Source organism: Epinephelus lanceolatus, chromosome 1 (assembly GCF_041903045.1).
Source record: "Epinephelus lanceolatus isolate andai-2023 chromosome 1, ASM4190304v1, whole genome shotgun sequence".
In the NCBI taxonomy this organism is placed as follows: domain Eukaryota; kingdom Metazoa; phylum Chordata; class Actinopteri; order Perciformes; family Serranidae; genus Epinephelus; species Epinephelus lanceolatus.
Genome location: NC_135734.1, coordinates 48,523,634 through 48,548,976, shown reverse-complemented (window position 1 = coordinate 48,548,976; position 25,343 = coordinate 48,523,634). Strand labels below are relative to the sequence as shown.

The following is a 25,343-nucleotide window of genomic DNA, read 5'->3' as shown; positions in this document are numbered from 1 at the left end:
TAGCGTTGATTCGGTTGTTCGAAAGCAGAGGCACATATGTTGCCATGGAGATCTGGTCCCGACCAGGCTAACAACCAGGCTGTGTGGGACCAAAGTCCCATGTACATGACATGTGTGTGTTTCTTCCTTCACAATGGCGTGTCCGTTTTTGAATGAGGTTGCAGGACTAGAGGAAGAGGCACTTATTGTATGGCAAGCCATTTTAACATTTAATCGCTAGACTGGATATTCATTACTGATATCTGCAACATAATTTTGCCTAGTCAAAACTCTAATTACAGATATCTGTAATTCAGTTTTGACTAGTAAGATTCAAACTATTTTTGCCATTCATGTGTATGGGGTTTGTCATTATAGATATCTCCAATGTAGTTGTGGATATCTGCAATTCTTATTGCAGATATCTGTAACTGAATTGTGGATATCTGTAATTCCAGTTTGAGATATCTACAATTTAATTCTGACCAGTCATAATTCAAGTTCAAGATATCTTTAATTATCATCAATTGAAGATATCTACATGGTCCTTTCTAGATATCTTGAATTGAGTTTCAGATAGTCAAAATGAAGTTGTAGATATCTTGAATTCGAATTATGACTAGTCAAAATGAAGTTGTAGATATCTGTAACTGAATTATGACTAGTCAAAATGACGTTGTAGATATCTATAATGGTTTAGACGCGAGCGAGTGCTGCGGGACAGGTTGGACCCGTTGCTCCACCATGACGACCACCTGTATGAGCGGTACTGCTTTTCGGGGGATGGGATCAGATACCTGTGCAGACTGCTGGGTCCGCAAACCCAGCGCCTCACAGCAGGGAGCCCTGCAATGACCGTCTTACTGATGGTTTTAGAGCTGTTTTTTGTTTTTCGTTCTTTAAATAGCTGCTTTTATAGCAGGGGGTTGTTAAAATAGCTGCTTTGTTGCAGTTTTTATTAAATAGCTGCTTAAGATAAGATAAGATAAGATAAGATAAGATACACCTTTATTGATCCCATAATTGAGAAATTCCAGTGTTACAGCAGTCAAGGAAAAAGAGTCAGATTAAAGATTTCAAAATTAGACTTAAAAAACTTAAATAACTAGGCATGCAAATAAGTACAAAAATCCAAGAGTCGGCGATAAATAACAATAACAATAATAATAATAATAATAATAATGAAAATAATAGGAAGTGGATAATAATGAGCAGCAGTGAATGAAAATGAGCAGTGGATAAAGGGAGCACATCTAGTGCAAGTGATTGTATGTGCAAAACAGCAGACAGCTGTGGTGTCCATAGTGTCAATAAAGTGTCATAGCGTTATAGCAGGATTTTGTTTTAATTTTTTATTTTTACATAGTAGCTATAAAGCGCTTTAGATAAAAGCGCTAAGCAGTGTGCAGCTGCTCACTCACCCATTCTAAGACACACACTAATGCCGTCAGTCTACCACACAGGGTGCATACAATATTGGGAGTAATCTGGGGTTCAGCATCTTGCCCAAGGATACTTTGACATGAACATATCCTCACCAATAAAAGGATTAATTGTTGGAATACACATACAAGAAGGTTTACTTGGCATAGCACACAATTAGTGGTTATTAGGTTTCATAACTGTATGACCTTCCCAAATTACATTCCCAGTTAACTGGACCAATAACTCCAGTGTACTTTACATTAATGAATGAAAACATGAAGATGAAACCACAATATTCTTTGACCTCATTTTATTTAGATGAAAAATACTGTAGTCAGTCAGTGTCTGCTTTGAACTGTGGAGAGAAAGAGAGAAATAACATTGATTAATACATTGCATCACAGTCATGCTTACAGTGTGGATTAAAGTCACTTACTTCTTTCTGTAGTTTCTTAATTTCCAAGTCCAGTTAAAGTTTTTTTTTTTTTTTATTTGTCTGTCAAGCTCCATGTCCTGCAGCTTTCTCTTTTCACACTGGAGCTTGACATCTGCCAGCCCTATCTGCTTCATCAGATGACTTGCATATAGCTGTCTGACAGTTTGTGAATTCTGTAAAACACATATCTATTAGCACAGCAATTGGCAATACTCACTATATTTCCAGGCAGGCTGTCAGGCTGTTCAGCATCTGTATCATGCTACAAATATATTTTCTATGAGCACCACATCACTGACTTCTTATACATTATGTAGTGTGTACAACGGTTAATTTGTGAATTGTAATTATGACAGATTCATTTGCGCAGCAAGTGTATATTTTTAGAATAGCATACTTAACGCATTCAGTCGGTCCGCAAGTGTCTGCCACACATTTTCTCTCTGCTTAATAATTGCTGCTGTTTCCTTTTTTAGTTATTATGTGTTGAACCTCCTCATAAGCGTCCATGATGACACGCTGCTCACTGGGCGAGAAGTAAGCCGCACATGTCCTCTCCATTGGTGCATCAGTGAAACTGTGATCGACCCATGGGGTCTATTTAAGAAAGCTGTGGACGCGCACTCACCTGAATAAGTTACACCTGGCTTGACATAGCCGCTCCTCCTCAGTCTAGCTTGCCGTTCGAACAACCAATTAAGCCAGGATGGACTTATGAGACTTTGTCCAGCCTCACTTTTCCACATATCCTGGATTGGATAATTCTACTTTCAAACAACAGGCCCCAGGTCGACACCTTGAGCTTTTTGTCACATTCCTTGGGCCATTCCTCAGCAGTTTATGCAGTGTGACATGGTTCATTGTCCTGCTAGTGGGGGCACTGTCATCGGTGAGCGTGTTGCCATGGGGGCGTTACTTGGTCTGTAATTGTGTTTGAGGTGGCATCCACGAGAATGTCAGGACCCTCTCTGACTTTTCAATACACTTCGTAAAAAGGTTGTTCAGCCACTTGGTCTTGTTAACAGCCAAAATCAACTACACTGTTCATGCAATACATATTCACAAAAAATAACTTGGGGCTTCTTAGCTTCATCACACAACTGGTAGTTGAAGATAGATTTAACGTAATTTCAGAGATGCTGTTATTTTTGAATTTGTATGTCCAATATATTAACCCAGTCTCACAAGGGATTTGTCGCAATCCAGCACTTGGGCAGTGTTTTCTGGTGTCAGACACAGACTAAAAAAGCTGTCCTTTAACAACGGCATGAAACGCAGCTGGTTGCTGTTACAGTTTTATGGCACCAGGTGGCATCAGGGGGAAACGCAGCAGGATAAGAAAGAAAGTTAAGGCGGTGAAACTACAGTGGATTTAGACCTACTTGATACATTTTTACTCATGTTATAGTTTGTGTCCTGTGCTGCAAACCTTCATTTACATGTTGTGCATCTGTAAATTTTCAAATATGGCGAAAAATCCCTGTCTTTGCATTTTATCATGATCACAGTCTGTTTTTATAAAAAGTGCTTGTGACATCTCAAATGTGGCTTTGACTTGTAACTGAAAACATGTAGCCCATTTCGTAGAAAACACCAAGATATATGTCATGTATGTATTGTACATGCCAGTCAGCCTGTAAATACAGAGATAGGAATTTTTGTCCATATCGCCCAGCCCTATTATTACAGACTATCTGTAAATGTTTCTTGTTGCTGCAGTGGTTCTGGAGTGTCCTCCTGAGGCCAATTTTCTAAATTCTTAAAAAAGAGGATGAACAGGATCAGCAACAATTTTTGTGGCTTTTTGTTCCACCCGTGTTTCATGTGCACATCCCAGCTGTTTCTGCTTTTTCCAAATAATTTTACTGTCCATGTTTGTATGTAATTCTGGACCATCTGTCTTCATTCTCAGCCTCACAGGTGTCCTTACCAGGTACACATGTTAAAGAAACTTTCAACAAGAGTCTCTAAGGACGCATTCACACTGGCGCTATTTGGTCTGCTATAAACAAACCCTGGTCCGCTTCCAAAGATAGTGGTTCGTTTGGAGTGGTGCGAACGCTCATTTGAACTCTGGTGCGTACCCTGGTCCGCTTGAAAACTGGGGGTGTTGGTTCACTTGCGATTGAACCCTGGTGCGGTTCGCTTACAGTGGGAAGTGCAAACGGACTGTCCAGCGAACCAAAGAGAGGAAGTGAACCAAAGAGAGGAAGTGATGTAGAGCGCAGTGCATTTTGGGTAGAAAAAAAACAAAGCCAACAGCGTGAACAGAGAGAAGCAGAGGTAAAAAAAAAAAGAAAAAATTGGAAAATGTCTCGTGGGCAGACGTAGAGTAGTGAGGAGGTGCAGGCGCTTACTGATATATGGTCAGAGGACTATATATCGCAGTTGCTTGTGGCCAATCGATGAGCTGGGTTTTCTTCTTCTTCATGTTTTTTTTCTTCCTGGCCAGTGGTCGTTTCAGGGCAATACTGCCCCCAGATAAGCAGTTGTTGTAACTGTGTGACATTGTCCAGGTGGTTTGGTCCGCTTTAAAAAGTGCAGTGTGAAAGTGAACCGTACCAAATGAAGGTATGAAATTTTTCAGCATTCCCCGCCCAATCGAACCGAGTCCCCCGGACCATCCTGGTGTGAATGCGCCCTAAGATGCTCTTGCTCATAATGTATTAATCTAATTTCCTGATTAGATACAAGCACTGCATTGCTTTTTAAAACATGTTTTCTGTGTTGGCTGTAAAACCTACAGTGCAATAAAAAAAAAACATATTTGAACACCTCCACTGCTTTAACAGGCTGATCATGAATAACCAGCTCCTTTGTCTTACTTTAGTTGATAAAGAGAGTTTTGTTTTCACAACACTTAGTAAGCTCACCAATATGGTGAAAACATGTTGACTGATCAGCTGCGTGCCCTGTCTGCACAAGTGACACCACATCATAAGCATATTTATACAGTTGGCATGTTTGATTAATTTGTATTTCATTAAGGTGATCACACAGCTTCAGGTTGCTCCTGTATTTAGAATAACTCTCACTTCTGTGGAAATGAAAGCGTCATTACAGAGAGCTTTTTTCATTCTGGCAGATATATGGAACAAATTAGAGGCTGTGAGTGTGGGTAGCGTGCCGTCAGCACAGTACATTCCGCACAATTTAATGTACTCATCTGCAACTTATATAAGTGTACAGCTCTTCTGCGTGCCACGACACATCTGTAGGCTACACCATATGTACAGTCGCACATTTTGTTCTTTCATTTTATTTTCCCAGAGCCACAACTGCCTCACTGATGCAGACTGTTGAGGGTTTCTCACAATAGTTCTATTGTTTCATGTCACATTTATATTCATATCTTTAGCCATGCTGGCTGTATGGATCTATGGATGATACTGCTGGTCTTTGAAACTACGTTTTGCTCAGACATTCATGGATTTTCGTGATATTCTGACTTTTACTCCTGCACCACCATGAGGTTCACATTTATGGTTTTCAATAAAATATAGTCACAATTATTTGATGGATTGCCATAACATGTTGTACGTGTGTTCCTGTGTCTCCTCAGGATGAATAACAACCACTATGATGAGTTTTTTAATTTGTCCAGTACTTTGGTTTATGTCCACATACCTGCAAAAATAATCACATTCCTGTTAGCCTCCGCTGTTCTTTGTGTTAGAGGTCCAGTGTGTCGGATTTAGTGGCATCTAGAGGTGAGGTTGCAGGACTGAAACTTCTCCCGTATGCCAAGTGAGGATGGGTACCGAAACCTGGTGCAGTATTAAATTAAAGCCCTATTGACACAGACCTAGAAGTACCAGGGAACCTCACAGGATTTAGAAATCCCCCCCACCCCCTGATGCAGCACATTAGCACGGGATGAGTAAAGTCTGTATTTTATTTGAATTTACTGAAACTATCCCACGCATATGATGTATTCAGTCATTTGTAATTTCACTCTACACAACACAGGAACACTAAAGGGCACCACATCAGGTTGCTTTTTCTGTGATCGGACCCAAAGATGCTGTTAGAACTTTCATTTACAACTGCCAACACACCTTCCATAAGTCTTGACCAAAATAGAGGCAGAAACAAGGAGGGGAGAATACAAAAAAACGAAATGTGACGCCAAATCACAGAGATGCCAATGCCCACAAGACTAATATTTCCTCACAATCTGTGTCTGGCAAAGTATGATAGGTAATTTGAGGTGGAATTTTTACTTGAAAAATTACAGACATGGCAGATTCACAAGGGATTAAGATCACAGACGACCTCAGCAGTTATTAGAAAATACCAGAGGTCCCCGGGTAATACTAGCCCCATCTAAACAGGGCTGGAGATGATGACAAAAGAAAACATTACACCTGCGTAGCATCAGCATGTTAGCACTGTCATTGTGAGCATGGTGTTAATGGCCCCCAAAGGATAGTAAAGAAGACTAATTATTTCGGGAATGCCCTGATCTGTTCTTTTAGCACCAACAAGTCACTAAAATTTCTGTTTAAACAGAGACTAAAGAACGATCAATTTCCTGTTAGTCTGTCATGAAATTAAATACAGTCATGCTCCTAATCTTAATGATCAACAGTCAGGTCACTAGTTTTATTTAATAATTAATAATTAAGTATACACAATTGAGTTAAACTCTTAACCTGAATACATATATACAAGCACATGTCAGTTAAATGAGGTCAGCTGTAAAATACATAACACAACCCTGCAGGGTATGTCATCATGGTGGAGTTTATTAATGTGTCTCTTACATATACATCCAGCCTGTGATGGTCTCATGTGTTCTGATCATGGATTGGCTGCCTACGTTTTGCTGTGGTGATTTCACCCAATGAGCAACATGAGTGATGAGAAAAGCAACAGCAGCAGGCAGCAGTCAGCCTGTTGCATCATGATGGGAAGAGCCAGGAACCAGAGCCAGAGAGAAACAAGAGTTGTGACAAGAGGACAGCGGAGGCGTATGCTGCTGTCAGGCATGTAAAAACTCTTATGACAATAACAGTAGGCTACATAAATTAATAAATGACAAAAGAATAGGGGGAAATGTTTGTTAGCAATAAATAAATAAAATGTTTAAAAAATCCCAGATCTTGACCTAATAATGAAAAGTGAAGGGATCAGTAAAGTTATTACAATTCACCCTGACGGTGAACATGAATATCTACACCAAATTTCACAATAATCCATCTTAGTTGAGACATTTCACTCAAAAACTAACCAAAATCAAACCAAAATTTCACCTTGCTGCTGCCACGAGATGGAGAGTCAGGGGGTCATCAAAGTCATGAGGATACATTATCCGGGAACCATGAAAGTCTGGACTAAATTTTGTGCCAATCCACTCTGCAGATCTTGAGACATTACTGGATAGTTGAGCACTTTGATCAGCTGGTGTCGCTAAAACAGAATTTAGAGAAACACCAAACTCAGTAAGATTCATCCTCTGGGGACAGTGAACATCTGTACAAAACTTCATGGCAATCCATCGCACAGTTGTTGAGATATTTCAGTCTGGACCAAAGTGACCACAGGGGAAAATTGACCCAACTCTTATTATGAAGTGCTCTGCCTCAGGGCCAGTCTGACCATCTGAGAGGACAGAAAAAGAAGGAGCTCTCACTCTGTCCAAATTTTGAATCGGCCTGAACAACCCTCTAACTAAATAATACGTCATCATCGTCATCATCAGTTGTAACAACCACTTACTATAATAAATAGAATACCACAAACTGGATCCACCACTGAAAATTTTCCATTAGAAGTAAAAGTCCTGCACTGAAAATGTCATTTAAGTACATGTATGTACAGTAAGTATTATCAACAAAATGTACTTAAAACCTCAAAAGTAAAAGTACTAATAATGATGAAAATGACACAAAGACTCCTGTGTGTGTTTCAGTATTAAACTTCATGTTATTGTAACTGATTCATGTGCAGTTAGTATTTGAGTGTTACAGCTGGTCAAGGTGGAGCTGATATGAACTATTTTATACACTGTTGGGTAGTTTAATATATTAAACATACAAATCATATCCCATTGTTATCAGGTTCATCGTGTGTTTTATACATAAAATCTTAATCTGCAGTAACTAAAGATGTTTGAAGAATGTGCAGTAAAAAAGAACAATATTTACCTCTAAAATGTAAAGTGGCAAGGAATTTAAATAGTTAAGCTGAATTTTGAATTATTGTTCTTAAGTACAATAAATGAGTAAATGCACTTAGTTACCAGTGATGGAATTAACCAGGTAATTTACACAAGTACTGTACTTAAGTACGATTTTGAGCTACTTGTACTTTTATAAGATGTACTTTATTAATTCCTTTTGAGGAAACAACATTTTTCAAATTTCATTTCAACTCAATATAAAGAAGCATCTTTATTTTATTTTATTGTTTTGCGCAGTGACAGATTTTTAAGAGTTTTATTAGTTACAGTGCAGATTTAAATTATTAATACAAAATATAAATTACCTAATGAATTATGCTGGCACCTATCATTACAGCAGTATATTAAATAATCAAATTAGCTCCAGCTTTACTAGATGCAAAATTAAAATGATAAAAACATTGATGCAATAATTATAAATAATTATTCTAATAATTTATTATAATATAATAATTATAATCAGCAATATATATTATTTTGAGCCATTCTGCATAACTAATATAAATATATTTCGATACTCTCACTTGTATTATTAACACCAAAACTCTAATAAAATCTTTTAATGCAGGGCTGCTAGTTGTAACGAAGTATTAATACACTGTGGTACTTTTAAAATACCTCAGTACTTCTTCCTCCTCCGGAATTCACCGAACAGGAGCACTCGGCTGTTTCCGTCGATTACATCACCCTCGTCTTTCTGGTGCTTTCTCCATCTCGCGCTCATCGACGATCTTTGCACCAGTGACGTAGCGGCTGCTGGCAGGAGGCGGGGCTGAAGTGCCGGGAGCGTAGGTCGCTGCTGATTGGCTGGCGGGCCGGACTGCGTGTAGCGGTATATAATGTGTGAATGTGCAGCTCTGAGCGGCAGCTGCAGGTCACCTCGCACGTGTTAACGGAAGAAACCGAATAAAGAGCGTGAGACAAAACTGCGACATGAGTGAGTGAGAAGAAGAAGAAGAAGAAGAAGAAGAAGAAGAAGAAGAAGAAGAGAGGAAAGACTAAAATATTATTTTCAAGTGGTACCTGGAAGAGGACGCTGAGAGCCGCATCACTAGGAAATATCTGTGAGTAACCATCTTGAATTCATATTAACCGGCGCGTGCGTTAGGGGCACGGGGGAGTGTGCTACAGATGAGTCAGGACCGCGTTATTAAGCTTGACTTATTCATCAAAACGTGCGTTAACGATGAGTGTGTGGGTCAGTGTCCTCAGCTCACGCTGACGTGATGTGACCGGTGGGTGGGTGGTCTCTGCACAGACAGACAGACGGACTGGTTACATTACCAGTCATTCCAGTGACACACTGCAGTTCTCCCAGTGTCTCCTGATGCATTCAGCCAATAGACAGCGATGGTGGAAGAAGTATAAGTATTAATACAGCAAAGTAAATACAGTCATGCATTCTAACTATACAGAGTAACAGGAGAGTCCACTAAATAATCATATAATCATGAATAAGCATCATAATAAATTCTTTAACTTTGGATATTTTAAGTGCATTTTGCTTGTGTACTTTAATTTAAGCAGGATTTTGAGTGTGGAGCATTTCCATATTATCCTATTACTAATTAATACTTGTACTCAGATCTTTTACTCAAGTCAAAGCAGCAGTACTACAGTGGACTCCTGTATTATAGTTAATAATTCATTAATGTTTCCATCACTCTAATGTTGTAGCAGCTAAAAATGGAGCAGATTTTAGTTAGTTATAAGATAATTTATAAGCTGATTTATATTTTGTTTTAATTATCTGAATCTGAAAAGTAACTTTGGTCAAATAGATCTAACTTAGTGGAGCCAAAGGAACCGTTTTAAACTTCCAAAATACAGTGGAGTACTAGTGCAAAGTAGCAGAAAATGGATGTACAAGTAAAGTACAAGTACCTTAAAAATGTGCTTGCGTAAATGCACTTGGTTGCATTCCACCACTGCCCTTACAAGTCAGAGTCCTGCCTGAATTGAATTGTATTGGATATGAGTTGTGAGCAGTTCAGTGTTATTCTCCGCCCCAGATCTTATGACTTGAAGGATTTTTTTCAGGCCTGAAGACTTCAAATTACTTAGTATTCTATGAGAAAAGGCAAAACTCAGAAAAATGAAATAAAATTCCTGAACAGAAACATTTTTCCTATTGTCTGCCCCTTAAATCATCCGATGAGCCCCCAGGGAATGTTTGTCATTAGTGCTTAATAAAAACAAGTATTTTTAAATCATTTAATATTTGCTAATGGGGTAATCTCTCCAGACCAGTATATTTAATGGTCAGTTATCTTTGCGAGACAGTCTGTATCACCACACAGGATTTTATTAGGTTTACAAATGGACTCCGACAGCCTCTGTAGATTCCAGCAGGCGGTTTCTCGTTCAGTGGGCAGATAATTAAAATCTCATTAGCTGTCTGGTTGGTGCAGGTGGCAGATGGCCCGTCCAGCCGCAGGATGACTTCAGGAGAGCGTCAGTGCAGGTGCCATATGGAGACTGAGTCAAAGAGGGCGTTTCATAGAATAAAAGATGACTATGATTGAAGAGGTGTCTGTGTATTAAAATAACACCAGCAGCTGGATATGACTTTGGGCTTTGCTATATTTGCAGCAGAGGAATATGACTCCTGTGAGAGTCACATTGATGGTGAGGGCTGGAGCCTCCTTTTCAGTGTTTTACAAATGTCCATTCACTGAATAAAAAATACTGTGTCATAAAGATGTGTCATAATCTTCAGAAGTGCAGAAAATATGTTGCCTAAACAGGTTTTCCGTAAAGAAGAAAATAAAACTCCAGGCGTTTGATAAAGCATACAGTCATTAGGTGTGTCTCTAACTGCAAAATCTGTGTGAAAGGTCTTTATTTAAATTCAACATCTGCTTTTGAGGTCTTGAGTCGGTGGTTTGATTTCTTAATCAAACTTTTTTTATTATGTGCTGATGACAGTTTGATTATTTAAGTGCAAGTATCTGATATAAAGACTTACATCATCATCTGAAGAAGTCACGTGTGTTTGTGGTTGTTTTGTAATGACTTGTCATGATGGTGTTACAAAATACTGACTGGAGCAATCGCATGTGTGTCCGCCCACAAATATGTGTGAAGGAAGAAGTGCTGTGTCGTTGTTACAGGTATTGTAAGCTTTTTACTAAGAGGTAAAACCGAAGCTTACTGTGGTTTCTCATCTGCATTTGGCATCTAGATGGTAGCTAGATGAGGTATTATCTGAGGACATATTTCAGTGTCTGCTGACAAGCCCTTTGCACGGACACAAAACAGGAAAACAAATTTGTTACCTAACAGTGAATTTTCAGGAAGACATTTTGTTTTTGAGATTACAGTGATGCTGACTGAAATTCCTTTCTCGGTGCTCAAGGCATTGAAAAAATGGTGTTCATAAATCTTATCATGACAAGTTTTGTGAGGAAGGTGTAGTGGGAAATTAACTGGGAAAAGATGACTGGTGATTTAAGTGAACTGGTGCTTTAACCAACATACAGACACAGATACGTGAAAGTTCTGGATTTTCTGCACTCTTAATAACGATTGCTGCAGGGAGAGGAAAAACCTTAAGGGCAGGAAGGCCAAAGGTAACAAACACAATGCATCGTCAATTTTGCAGTAGCCATTAAACTACTGATATGTCTCCAGTAATCGAAAATTGAAGACAGATGCTTAAAATTTAGCCCATTTTTTTTTTAAATATAATAAACACAGACAACAATGGGCCACAGTGACTCTGATGACTGTGTCTCTTTACTGTAAGGCTGATGTTAGTCTCCTTTTCTTGGGCAACGTCTTTTGCTTTTTCTGCCAAAAAACAAAGGAAAACCTATTAGCCTGTCAAATCAGTTCCATGAGGAAACTGGGCCAGTAGGGCTGCACGTAGTCATGTACAGTATGTGTGTGTGGAGGGGGGAGCGCTGTCCTGTAAAGCCTTTGGCAATGAAACACACTCTGGTCCTGACTTGCTGCCAACCCCTGCACTGCTCTTATGTAACACTCTTTATCGCTCTCCAAACTTCTCTCTGTCTCCCACTGGATCCGGTTCATTCCTTCTTCTCTTCACTTTCCCCACCTCATCTTTTTCTTTCATTCATTTCACTTTCTGACTTCATGTTGTACTCTCTGTCTGTCTGTGTAAGCATGACTCTGCAGATTCTGAAAAACTGCCGCCACGCACCACTGCCCTCTGCCCAACCCGCCCCCGTCCTTCTGCAAGTGTGTGCACGAGATCACGGTTGACATCACGGCAGTTTATATTAATGTTCCACCCTCTCAGTTGTCGATGTTTTAACCCCTCCTGCCACCACAAACACTCCCTACAACGTGTTGCATTCAGCTGGATTTTGATATGTAGGAGGAGAGACAAAGAATTTCTTTCTGTGCAAAAAGAAACAAACAATGAGATTTAAGAGTATTCAGCGTTTGTGCACAAGAAAAATACAAATTGTTGCTCTGAATGTTGCCGGTCAACTTGTCCCTTGGGCTGGTCATGAGACCTCAGCGTACCATATCAATAACTGCCATGCACCAAAAGTTGGCATCCAATGTCTGGCAGATTATTTATCTTTTTTACTTCTCCTTTGATTAGGTAGTTCCTCAGTAAAAGCAACATTTTCATTTCAGACACTATTACTGTAAAGCTCTTTTATCTTTCTTTATCTTCATCAGCAGTCCTCTTTTATGGCGGGTGGTGAAAGCAAGACAAAGCGAGGGAAAGAGTGGGCATCCTTTCTGCTGACCCTGTGAAATCTTTGTGACAATTGCCAGGATGCTTTTATTCAGTGAATCATCGCTGAGTTTTTGTAGAAAAGAAAGAAGATCCAGGTTCAGCCTTCAATGTCAGATTCAAGCTGTCCAGTCGTGTTTCTCTGCTGCAAACACAGCAGGCCCCAAAGTTTCATCCAGCTGCTGATGTGTTATTTTAAAGGATATGTGTAACTTAAAGAAAATCCTTGTTAGTAGCAACACTGCTTTCTGAGACCATCTCTGCAAAAAGCATCCTGTTGCTTGTGCTCAGATGCTCGTGCTCAACTGGGCATGTGCAGTGTTCCTATATTTCATTTGGACCATAGGCTCCATGGTACAAACTAGCTTTCCATTGGCAAATTACATTATTAGCTGATGGTAAGAGCGATCATGTAGACAAGCTAAGGTACAGCAAGCTAGCTAACATTAGCTCAGGTACCGTACCATCATTTATTGTTTCCTAAACTAATACCATTTGTCATAACACATAAGTTAGTATCATATATCACATCAGCCAGAGAAGTAATTTGGCAAACTAGCCTACTCACATAGCCACTTAGTATTTTGCTTGCAACAGCATTAGCAATCAAGCAAGCTAAGGTTAGCCAGCTAACTGTAAATAAGCTACACCAAATGGATCTGGTGTCGGCTGCTTCGTAATGTAGGCTGATAAAGAAGCTTGCAAACTGCAAACGAGCCAGTTTATCAGCCAGATCAGTCTGAATGAAGTTGATAACATTTATCACCCAAGACAGGATTTTGTTACTTAAGCTAGCTTGCAATTGGGCCACATTAGTGAGCAAGCTAATGTTAGCTAACATTAGCCATTAAGGTTGCAACGGTATGAGATTTTCATGGTACAATAACCCCCCGCTGAAAATATCCTGGTTTAATGGTATCACATATGACAGAATTATTATTATCAGTCAGAATGACTGTCAGAAATTAAAACCGGTTATTTTTGGTAAAACATACGTAGTACTATATTTGAAACCTGAAACCATTTTTGATGGAGCTATGTGTAGCTCTCCCTCTTGAGGATAACTGAAATAAAGTTGAGATTTCCTTTCCAGTTGCATTTTTTTTCCAATATCGTAGATAAGTAAATGTACGATAACCGTCAATTTTAGTATCCTGGCAAACCTTAAAACCAGTATAATTTTGCAACCCTATTAGCCATGAAAACCACAATATCACAACATATTTCAGATGTCAGCCATTCCTCTACCGTTAGTATTTCTTCTCAGCAGCAGATGGCACTGAAATTATGCAAAATGTATATCACGGAAACAGCATGTGTGGACTCTGCGTTGTGATGGCTGCCAGTCGTTTGTTGACGTCAGGATACTCAATTTTTTTAGCTAATGTTAGCCACCGTTGCACACTGTAAGCGTCTCAGTTCTGAAGTTACATTACAACCAGTTCACCTATTGGTAATAGAAACATTTAATACATGTAAAAAGTTACATACAGAACCTTTAATACACGTGAACCTTCTTAACTGGGTGAAACTTAACCTCAGAAAAGGAGGAGCACTTCATTGTGCACATGCAGATTGTGGTGGAATATGATCGCACTGCAGCCTGCATGCCAACTGAGCTGTTGTCATCCTGGGATTAGTTGAATAAACTGTACCGTGTGTCCGACCCTGGCTGGTATAAATCATGTGATGCGTCGATGAGTTATTATCAGTCATACTTATAAGTTGTTGAATGAAGACCAAGTCCAAACAAGGTCCTTATCTAAACTCAGAAAGAGCAGAAAAAATAAACATTTGCATGCACAGAGACAAGTTATATAACCTCCTAACAGCAAGACCTTCAGGATTTTTTTGTTTTCAAATGTGAAAATATTTCTACATCTGTATTAGTAGTGTAGTAGTAGTAGTTTGTGTTATCTTCGTCTTTCATCTCTGCCTCAGGTAACGCACATGGCTTTTAAGTGTCTGTGGAACCGCCATATCTGAGTGTCTTTGTTTACTCGAGGTAATGTTGCTATGTTAAACTATGGGGTTAGACAGGGGAAGTGTGCGTGTGTGCGCAGTGGAAATGTACTGGCTGGTCATTGTGGTCGGTGACTGGCTTAGCAATGATTAACTAGTTCCCCCTTATTCCACTCTCTCAGTCTTAGATAATAGTGGTGATAAAACTTGGTAATGATGTTGCCAGAGTAATAATAATAATAATAATAATAACTTTTTTTTTTTTTTTCTCCTCAGTCAAAATGGATCTTCATGATAAAGAAATTCTCCCTGGAGAGATTTTGCCTGTGGTGATCATTGGTAAGAAACACACACATCACGTGCACACATGCAAAACCGTACTTCATCATTTTGATCATGCAGTGGGAAACCTTAAAGGAGACGCACTAGATTTGCTTAGGTGGTTGATACCTTACAGTATGTGTAGCTAACTATGAAACAGCACAACTCCCTTTGTCCTACCTTCACCTAAACCCACCAATAAAACATCAGTCATTTTGATTTGCCAAAAGATGATAAAGAAGATGAAAGAAGGTTTTTTTTTGCCCAGCTGTCATAAAAGATTCATTATTACAACATAGTAAAACAGCAGTTGGAGTCAAGCAACAGATTTTAAAGAAAAGGGTGAGATGCAAGTTCACACAGTGATTGCTAATAATTACTACATAGAGGGTGTTGGCATTGGCTGCCGCAGGAAGTGGATGAGGCAATGTTTGACAAAATTATGAGGTTGCAGCTCACCAGCAGAGAGATGATGACTGTTAAGTTTTTGAACAGATTAAAGACTCACTGACAGAATTCAGGGTTACTATGTAAACCTACAAAATGTAAAGTATGTCTTTAAAATATGAAGTTAGATTACTATTTTGTTAAAAAAAATAAAAAACAAATTTGTGTGCAAATGACGTCAGCATTTAATTTGCTGTCAGCTGGCCTCTGAAGAAGTGAAAGCGTGATATCCATTAGTCATCATGAGCAGGCGACTAAGAGTTTTTACTGCTTTGCATTTGGCTTCTGTGTGCGTGCTTTTCGCTGAGTCATTGTGCAGATTAATTCGTGGTACTTCAACTTGCTGTGTCACACTGCAGTCTGAATGAGTTTTATATCATGCTTAGTCAGTGACTGTGCAATAGAGAGATTTTTTTTTAGCTGTGGCTGTTTCTGTTTTCTACAGTATCTGTTCCTTCAGATAGAGTTTCATAAAAAGACGGAAGACAGACCATAAACAAACTCACTGATTACTGCAGGTGCAACAAAGTACAAAAACGCTGTGCACACAGTAACACAGCTGTTAAAGCATTGTGTGGGTTACCAGGGCAACTGGAAACCAATCACATTGCATAGCTACAACAGCCTAGCAGTCCCACTGAATCTCACTTGTCTCCCTCTCCCTTTGTTTCTCAGGTAATGGCCCATCAGGGATCTGTCTGTCATACCTGTTGTCAGGTTACACCCCCTACCTGTCACCTGAGGCATCGCACCCCAACCCCCTGCTGCACAGCAAGCTGGAGGAGCAGCCTCACCTGTCACTGTTGGAGCAGGTAACACACAAGCACGCACATATACAATAGGTTGTTTATAATGTGAACACTGCCTCACAGTGTCTGTTGCCCTCTGTCTCTTCAGGATCTGGAGTACCTGTGCGAAGGGTTGGAGGGCCGATCATCCAATCCCGTGGCTGTGCTCTTTGACTCACTGCTGCTCCCCGACAGTGACTTTGGATTGGACCACACTTCTCCGCTGGAATGGCGTTATGAGCCAGAGCGTGCAATCCCTCACCTGGTGCTGGGGAAGGGTCCGCCCGGAGGAGCCTGGCATGTATGTAGCTAGTACTGGTTGTCTATAGATCATTGATTATTTGTCTATTTTTAGTATTTCAGAATTATTTTTAGTGAAAGCAGCGTGGTATTAACCGAGTTTAACACAGCATAGATGAAGTGATAGTCTTGTTAAACTCCAAAAGCACTTATTTTATTTTGTTAAGTCAATTATCTGTGTTTCAAAATGGTTGCATTAATAGTTATGGGTTTACCCTCAGATTACAGCACAGAACAGGAATAATATGATCCACTTAAAATGTAGGGCTTCAAGAATATATATCGTTTTTTTTTTTAATTGGCAGTTAATACCTTTAAAGTTTTATGTTTATCTTTCATAAATGTACTGATGTGCCAAAACCCATTAAACAACAGGATCCTTGTCTTTAAATATGAATGTGAAGGCAATTTACTTAGCAGACATGGTGATATGTGCAAATAAGCTCTGCTTTCCCTGTCAGCTGCTGTTTCTGCACACACTAACGCTGCCATATGCACAATGCAAACATGACTGCAGATCTACATTTGTATGAACACAAGAGTTTGATTCAATCTAACAACTGAAATCTTTACAACTTAGGTCTTTCATACAATACATTGAAAACATTATAGCAGATCAGTACAGTTGGGTGATTTTGTGTGTCTGTTGTTCTCAGGCTATGGAGGGCTCCATGCTAACTCTGAGCCTGGCTAACTGGATGGAGCTTCCTGGACTCAAACTGAAGGACTGGATGAGAGAGAAACGAAGGTCGGTCCACAGTTAACCGTACATGTCTGAACCACTCCTCATATGTGTGAAATACACAGCAGGGTTAAACTCCCAAAAATAAATAAAAAAACAACTTGTCAACTAACTGATGACCCAAACAAAAAATTGTAAGCTCATTAACAACTTCAACTAACAACAAGAAACTACAACAAGAAATTATAGCCGACAACCTAAAAGTCTTTAGTTAGCTCGCAGGTTAGACTTAAAAGTTGTTTACTGGCTGACATCCTGAACAAAAGTTGTTAGCTAACTGAAACCTTGAACAAGTTTGTTAGCTAGCTGACAGCTTGAAAAAAATGTGTTTGCTAGTCAACCACCCGGACTTAAAAGTTGTTAGCTAGCTGACAATCTGAACGTTACGTTACTAGCTAGATAACTACCTGAGGCTAAACGGTGTTTGGTTGCGACAGCATTAACAAAGTTGTTGGCTAACTGACAACCTGGACAAAAAGTCCTTTCGCTAGCTGGCAACCTCAAGTTTTTAGTTAGCTCGCAAGTTAAACTTAAAAGTTGTTTACTGGTTGACATCCTGAACAAAAGTTGTTAGCTAACTGAAACCTTGACCTCGACAACTTGGACTCGAAAGTTGTTAGCTAGCTAACAATATGAACGTTAAGTTACTAGCTAGCTAACTACCTGAAGCTAAAAGGTGTTTGCTTGTGACAGCGTTAACAAAATTGTTGGCTAACTGACAACCTGCACAAGAAGTTATTTGCTAGCTGGCAACCTTAATTTGTTAGTTAGCTCACACCTTGAAGTTAAAAGTTGTTTGCTTACAGACAACTTGAACAGAATTGTTAGCTGGCTGACAACAACAAGAAGTTGTTAGCTAGCTGACAATCCGTTACTAGCTTGCTAACTACCTGAAGCTAAAAGATGTTTGCTAGCTGGCAACCTTAAGTTTTTTGTTAGCTCGCAAGTTTCGCAAACTTAAAAGTTGTTTACTCGCTGACATCCTGAACAAAAGCTGTTAGCTAACTGAAACCTTGAACAAGTTTGTTAGCTGACAATCTGAACGTTAAGTTACTAGCTAACTAACTACCTGAAAGCTATTTGGTTGTGAAAGCGTTAACAAAGTTATTGGCTAACTGACAACCTGCAAAAAAAGTTGTTTGCTAGCTGGCAACCTAAATTTGTTTGTTAGCTCACATCTTGAAGTTAAAAGTTGTTAGCTAACTGACAGCTTGAACAGAGTTGTTAGATAATTGACAACTTGAACATAAAGTTGTTAGCTAAAACATTTCATCTCAAAGTCAACGGCTTTTTTTAAAACTGGTTTTTGGTTAGATGCCTGAAATAAGGTCTGTCGTTAACAGAGGCTTAAGAGACTTTCATGTTTTGTTCTACGACATAAAATATGTCAGTAAATGGGGCGTCAGTGGCTTAGTGGTTAAAGCAGGCGCCCCATGTACAAGGCTGTTGCCGCAGCGGCCCAGGTTCGAATCCAGCCTGTGGCCCTTTGCTGCATGTCATCCCCCCTCTCTCTCCCTCCTTCACGCTTACCTGTCCTGTCCAATAAAGGCAAAAATGCCCCAAAAAAAATCTTAAAAAAAAATTAAATAAAATATGTCCGTAAATACCCCACTTGTCCTAAATTTACCGTTTTGAAAAGTTAAGTTTGCGCTCATGTTAAAGCCAGTTAGTGGCCACAGAAAGAATATTGTGATTGTACTACATGGATTAAAGCCCTCTCTCAGTACACCACCAGGATCACCAGACAAAATAGTGAAGTACTACATAAAGAAACATGAGCCACAGAGCAAATAGGGTGTGTTCATGCGTTACTCTGTCCTTAGTTTGTTTTTCAAATGACTTCCCGCTGAGCTCCATTTGATCGACATAAAATGCTGTTGACATCACAGTTGCCTTGATAAGCGTTTTTCCTTTTGGGAACCCATACACTTCCTGTTCAGCTTGTTCAGACTTGTTTTACTTACAGTAACACCTAGTAATCTTCAAAACTGTTATATACATGTGTTTAATTAATAAAACCAACTGAATAAAACTGAATAGATTTCAGTAAATATTCTGTAAATAGAATTAATAGCCTCTGTGCCTTGTTGATATACAGAGAACTCTCCTTTGTTGTGTTTTATTTATACAAATCTGTGTGCGTTTTGTATTTAAAGGTATTTTCATGTTCATTTTATTCCAGAAATGTTAGAAATGACCGTGCCACACCAGCAGAGATAGCCTCCTACTACCAGCACTATGTTTCCCAGATGTCTCTGGAGCAAAGCTTTGCATGTGGAACCACCGTCACCACGGTAACCAGACAGCCTGGCAACCAGGAGGGATCTCCACCCTGCTGGAGAGTGATGGGACTGCAGCGCAGAGAGGGGGAAGAGCTGGGAGGTACAGTGAATGAATACACTCCTAAATACTGCTGTAGCATGCAAATATAAAGAGAAGTGACACATATTAACCCCTGTATCTCCCTCTGCTAGATGGCCCTGCTGTGTCAGAGGAAGTACCTTTCTCCCTGTTGGCCCACAACGTGGTGTTGGCGACGGGAACCCACGACATTCCAGCCAGGCTCGGCGTGGAGGGCGAGTCCCTGCCCTACGTCTGCCACTCTTTCTGGGAGCTGGAGGCAGCCATCTCCCGCGGCGAGCTTGACCAATCATCAGATCCAGTGCTGGTGGTGGGGGCGGGGCTTACAGCAGCTGATGCTGTACTGGCTGCCCACCATCTCAACACACCTGTCTACCACGCCTTCAGACGCTCAGTCACCGACCCCGGCCTCATCTTTAACCAGCTTCCCAAACTGCTCTACCCAGAGTACCACAAGGTGAGGAGGGTTTACCTGGAGCTGCTGATAGTTTTCAAATATTAACAGTAACATTTGTAATATTCAGTAGCTTAAGTAAAAGGTTCACATTTCCTAACAAAAATAAAGAAATCCCATGTATCAAGTTTTCAATGTTTGCACCAGTATGTCCAGTAAGGAGAAGATTACAGCCTGTATTTCTTATTTAGTCTTTATACATCTTGCAGAAAATCCATATGCTTGATAAATGAGTGAAAAGCTTAATTGATTGATTGGTCAATGATAATTTGACTAAAGCGTGACATTTTGAGCTGTCAGAGCTAAAGACTTATGTAACATCTAACCAACTCTTTCCTATCTTTGGCCTCCAGGTTCACCAGATGATGACTCAGCAGCAGTACCGGCCGAGCCCTCCACCACTGGAAAACGCCCAAAACCTCCATGACCACTCCACTCCCTCCTCCGTCACCACCCCTTCATCCCCCTCCTCCTACCTGGGTTACCTGAGCTTCCCACGCCACAGGGTTGTGGCGTTCCGACCCGACCAGAAGTGCATTCTGGAGTCAGAATCCGGCCAGCAGACGGTGGTCCAGATCTCCAAGGCGCTAGTTCTGATCGGCGCCCACCCCAACCTTTCCTTTCTGGGTGACAATGGCCGTTCACTTGGCATCAACCCCGATGAGCCAATCACGTGCCGGAGGAACCCCATTGAGGTGGACCCCTTCACGAACAAAGTTGTTGCAGCAGAGGGGCCGGGCCTGTACGCCATGGGGCCGTTAGTCGGCGAGAACTTTGTCAGGTTCCTGAAAGGAGGAGCCCTGGCTATTGTTAGCGACCTCGCCAAGACACAGAGGGAGGGAGAGGGAGGGGATATGACCACAGACAGATGGGTGGACAGACAGGTGACCGCACAGACATAGGCGGAGGTTTGTGTTCTGGATTGTCACAGGTTTCCTGGGACATGAAGGTTCAGTGGACTGAAGCAAACAGAAATACTCTGATCTGATCTGAAGTGATCGATCGAGGCCACGTTTCCAGAAATCACAAAGTAGGGAACTCAAACACGCTGCCAACTTGTGTCAAGGCATGAAACAGGCAACAAGTTGACTGTACAACTGGACTTGCACTGATGTGGATGGGTCTGATATGTTATCAGATCAACTGTAGTTCTGGTGTGGCAAAAAACCCTCCAGATTTCAGGCATCCTGAAGAGCAGCTTGAGACATGCCAACAGCTGTGCTCCAACAGAAACACAGGTCAGTCATATGTAAGTTGGAGTAAGAATGAGAAAGAGACACAAAGGATGTGACGATGCGTTCGGGTCATCCTCGTCATTGTATAAAGCTTGAAATGTTCATATTTAATACCACCAAATTGTTCTGGAAGGCACCATCATCACTTTATGTGCTGCATGTTTCACACTAATACTTGATACCAATATCTGCATTTGAGTATTTCAAAAGTCTGATATCGATATATTGGCCAATATCCTAATTTTAACTTAAACACACAACATAAAGATTTATGATGATGATCCCTTAAATTTGCCGATCAATGAACTGACATTACAGCACGAGAACTACTTTGTCAGTGCCATCTGGTGGTCAAAAGATGTAATGCAGATACTTTTGACATTTCTGCAAAGCAGTTTTGCATAACTCAACAATATATCATTATAAGATAAAATCAGTTGATTATACTGCAAGTTGCAAGTTTTACACTGTTTGTCTGCATTGCTTTTATAACACTGCTGATCATGTTTGGGCTCACACAACCAAAATATGTGTGTATAACCTGTAAACATGACACATGATATTTCATACTTTATGAGTTGATGAGGATGGACACAAACAGAGATGGTGGAGATTTAGAAGACAGAGAGAATAGAAATGAAAAGAGGATTTATAAAGAAGGATGAGAAAAACAATCCTTACAGTAGTTCTGCTGAGGCTTCTTATCACTCAGAGAGCCTCGATCACTACAGCAACTTCCTGGTTAAAGTTTAACCACTCAGCATCACACTTGACCAAAACAGCCTCACTCTTTTTTAACAATGTACAATAGGGATGATTAACATGTATCTGTAGTTTAAGTGTCTAATCTTGCAACACTACACTGTTGCAGGTCTTCACAAAACACACTAGTTTATTCCTGCTTCTTTGTTTTTATATCATTCTCCATGTATGTGTTTGTATATTATGGATTTTGTGAATCTATGGTGCTTTATTTTGCTATGTTCGTATGATTTTTAGTCATGTAACGGGCAACTGTACCTACCTGATATCTTTGTAAATCTGTAATGATTATGAAAAGGTTGTATACTTTACAAAACACGAGAAATATATATATATATTTTTTATGATTCCTCTCACATCAGAGATTGAACATTAATATAATGTTGAATGAATGACAGAAAACCAGCACTGGTTTTAATCCCTATTTGCATCGGTGTATTGTTACCAATGGATGTTATTTCCACATTAATCTACCACTTCTCTAACTTGTAATAATAACATAAATTATCTTATGTTTTTGTATAAAAGAAGTCACATGCAGTGCAAACTGAAATCATGATGATTTCAGCCATAAAATACATTTTTCTACATAATGTTGATTTTCCTTCTACTTCATGATGTACATTTTTAAAAGTTTTATTACTTCAAACTACAAGTTGTAATTTGGCAAGATGGTGATAGCGTCTGACAGTAATTCATCAATTATTTAGTCCCAATGCAAAGAAGGTTAATTGTAATTCATCTTTAGATTGTAAACATAGTGTTACATATTCAGTTGCATTTACATGATGCCAGTAATTCACTTGTGCGCTTTATTTTTGACAAATAGCTCTTAAAATAGATAAAACATATGTTTTTGCATTTATTTAAGAAAATAACTGAATTATTATGCTTTTAAAATCAGAAATAATAATCTATCTATTTTTTCAAACTTAACTTTAGCACAGCTGTTTATGCATGTCGAGGCTAAACTGCTTCCAGAGTTTGTGGTCAGACATTTAAAGAGCTGATGATGTCCTTTAGTTTGATTGAGCAGGATACTAAACCCTGAACATCGAAAGAGTCAAAACTAAAATCAGTTCCTTCTGTGGATAGTTTAACCTCCAACCTGCTAACGTAAAAAAAAAAAGAGAGAGAGAGTACCTAAAGTGATAGGTTGATGGATCAAGTTTGATTTTGACCCAGTTTGATATTTCACTCACAATACTTCCTGTCTGTGGCACTCAGCTCCGAGCCCACTGGTTCCGACTGAAGATGCAAATCCTTAAAAACGAATCTCAAACAGGAGGGAACAGTGCATTTTGTTGGGGACTGTTTTCAGCGGCAGATTAATCCACATGTGAGTGTACGAGTGAGTATCTGGGGCAGCAGAACGATGTATGTGGGACTGAGTCAAAATAAATTAAAGTGTGGGGGTTCATGGTGATGAAGGAACACGTCACCCAGTGCAACAATGCGGCTCATTAAAGTATTTTTTTAATAATTTTGGGACAAAAATGGAGCTCTGTGGCACAGAGAAAGAGGAAATATCAGACTACGGATAGAAACTTGCGGATAAATTAATTGTTGTTTTGGCCTTTTTATGGGATTTGTGACAATAAGAAGCATATAAGATATCACCAGACTTTAATATGTTGGCAGCTTTTGCATTTTTCTTACTTCAATCTGACACATTAAATCATTACTCTGGTCTTAAATTAACAGCAACTTTATGGCATTTAAATATAATAATATATAATAGTGTTGAAAAACACTGTATTGTTTTCACTATTAAATACCAAATTTCAAAATAAAAGTATAAAAAAACAAAACAAAAGTGAGACAAACAGTATTCTGTACTCTGTATTTAATACATAGAAGAACTCGGGCTGCAACAAACCAACCTGGTCTCAGTCCCAGTCTTGTCAGGTACTGGGGCTTGGTGAGTGGCCCATCGGCTTCAGACGCCAACGTACAGAGACATCCTTCAGCAGCAGTATGAGACACCCAGGGTGGCAGCATTTGATGACACGTAGGGAGGGAGGGGAGGTCGATGGGTCAAACAAACTGCAGAATTTCACCTGACACCGCTGTTCATGTCTTGTGTGAAACCAAAAGTCAACCAAGCATATTTAATAACAATGTAGTGTGCTAGAATGTGTAGCATATCACGTGACTTTATATTAGAAACAAACGTACTTATTTAAGCCAAACCAGGATGTTTTGTTCTAAACCTAACCATGTACTCTTGTTGCCGAAACCAAAGGAAGTGAACCTTTTACCCGTGTTAAGTTTATTTTTTAAAGTCTGTAGACATTTAACAAGCAGAAACTGTACATTTCCTGTGAAAGTGGAAGTTTACTTTGAAAAGACAAAATTCATGTAACAAGTGTAGTCATGAACATCCAAATCTGACACCGGATGGATGCCTAGTCATGACGGGCCACTGACCAAGCATCAGTATTTGACAAGTTGGAAGTGAGAACGATTGCAGCTCACAGTTTTATCAATATTGATCCGTTTTCTGATTTTTCATTTTCTCAGTTAATTCCCAATTAATTGTTCTGAACAGTAAAATTTTCCATCACAAGTTTCCAGAGCACAAGCCGACATATTCAGATCGTCCAAAACCAAAAGATATTTAGTTTACTATGACAAAAGACTCGCTGAATAACTACATTTGAGAAGCTGTAATTAGACGATTTTGCGGAAAAATGACTAAAACAACCAAATGATTATCAAAACTGATTCTTATAAATCTCTTGTCTTTGTGACTCATTAATTGGTTGGTCAGTTCAGCTCAGTCGCAGGCAGGGCTGGAGTTTTCGTCAGTTGAAGCTGTTAAAATAAACATCTTACATAGTTATTATTTGATATGTGTATTTATTTTATTCAACTTTATGCCTGAATGCCGACAGAGAACTGTGATCTGCAAGAGCCAGCTGTGCCTTAAGACACATCATTTACAGATTTTGTTTCACAGCCGAATGAGAATGGCTCCATCTGAATATCTCTTTTGTTTTGCAGTAAATATCATGTCCGGTCTTTTTTTTTTTATCGCAACATGTTTTGTCTTGTTTGTATGAATGGGGTGGTTTATATATCAGAATAAGTTTCCATCTGTATCAAATCTATGTTTTCTATCTTCATTTGTCTGTGGGTGTCTATTAAAAGGACATTTTCAGCAGTTCTGTTGTGTTTTCTCTGTTTTTGGACTGTTTCCTCCTCAGTTGTTGTTTGCTGTATGTTGTCTT

The 25,343-nt window shown here is 39.5% G+C and overlaps 1 protein-coding gene and 1 long non-coding RNA gene across 2 annotated transcripts; one reads left to right on the top strand and one right to left on the bottom strand.

Moving 5' to 3' along the window:
• Window positions 1-6,591: 6,591 nt before the first annotated feature.
• On the bottom strand, window positions 6,592-8,885 carry LOC117256695 (uncharacterized). The gene is made up of 3 exons (XR_004501654.2): window positions 8,643-8,885; window positions 7,096-7,252; window positions 6,592-6,736 (listed from the first exon to the last, which is right to left on the bottom strand). It is a non-coding gene; the product is annotated as an uncharacterized LOC117256695 (long non-coding RNA).
• A 10-nt stretch (window positions 8,886-8,895) lies between these two features.
• Window positions 8,896-25,276, top strand: osgn1 (oxidative stress induced growth inhibitor 1). Its single transcript, XM_033626249.2, has 8 exons — window positions 8,896-9,088; window positions 14,977-15,039; window positions 16,144-16,280; window positions 16,366-16,557; window positions 17,213-17,304; window positions 19,481-19,680; window positions 19,773-20,116; window positions 20,467-25,276. The coding sequence occupies exons 2-8, from the start codon at window positions 14,982-14,984 to the stop codon at window positions 21,013-21,015; spliced, it is 1,572 nt and encodes a 523-aa protein (XP_033482140.2). The 5' UTR covers window positions 8,896-9,088; window positions 14,977-14,981; the 3' UTR covers window positions 21,016-25,276.
• The last annotated feature ends 67 nt before the right edge of the window (window positions 25,277-25,343 follow it).

What these genes read in the sequence shown, in the direction of transcription:
- osgn1 (XM_033626249.2), top strand. Translation starts at nt 14,982, where the DNA reads ATGGATCTTCATGATAAAGAAATTCTCCCTGGAGAGATTTTGCCTGTG. An exon ending in ACCTGTCACTGTTGGAGCAG is followed by an intron (nt 16,281 to 16,365) that starts GTAACACACAAG and finishes CTGTCTCTTCAG; the next exon opens with GATCTGGAGTACCTGTGCGA. An exon ending in CGCCCGGAGGAGCCTGGCAT is followed by an intron (nt 16,558 to 17,212) that starts GTATGTAGCTAG and finishes TGTTGTTCTCAG; the next exon opens with GCTATGGAGGGCTCCATGCT.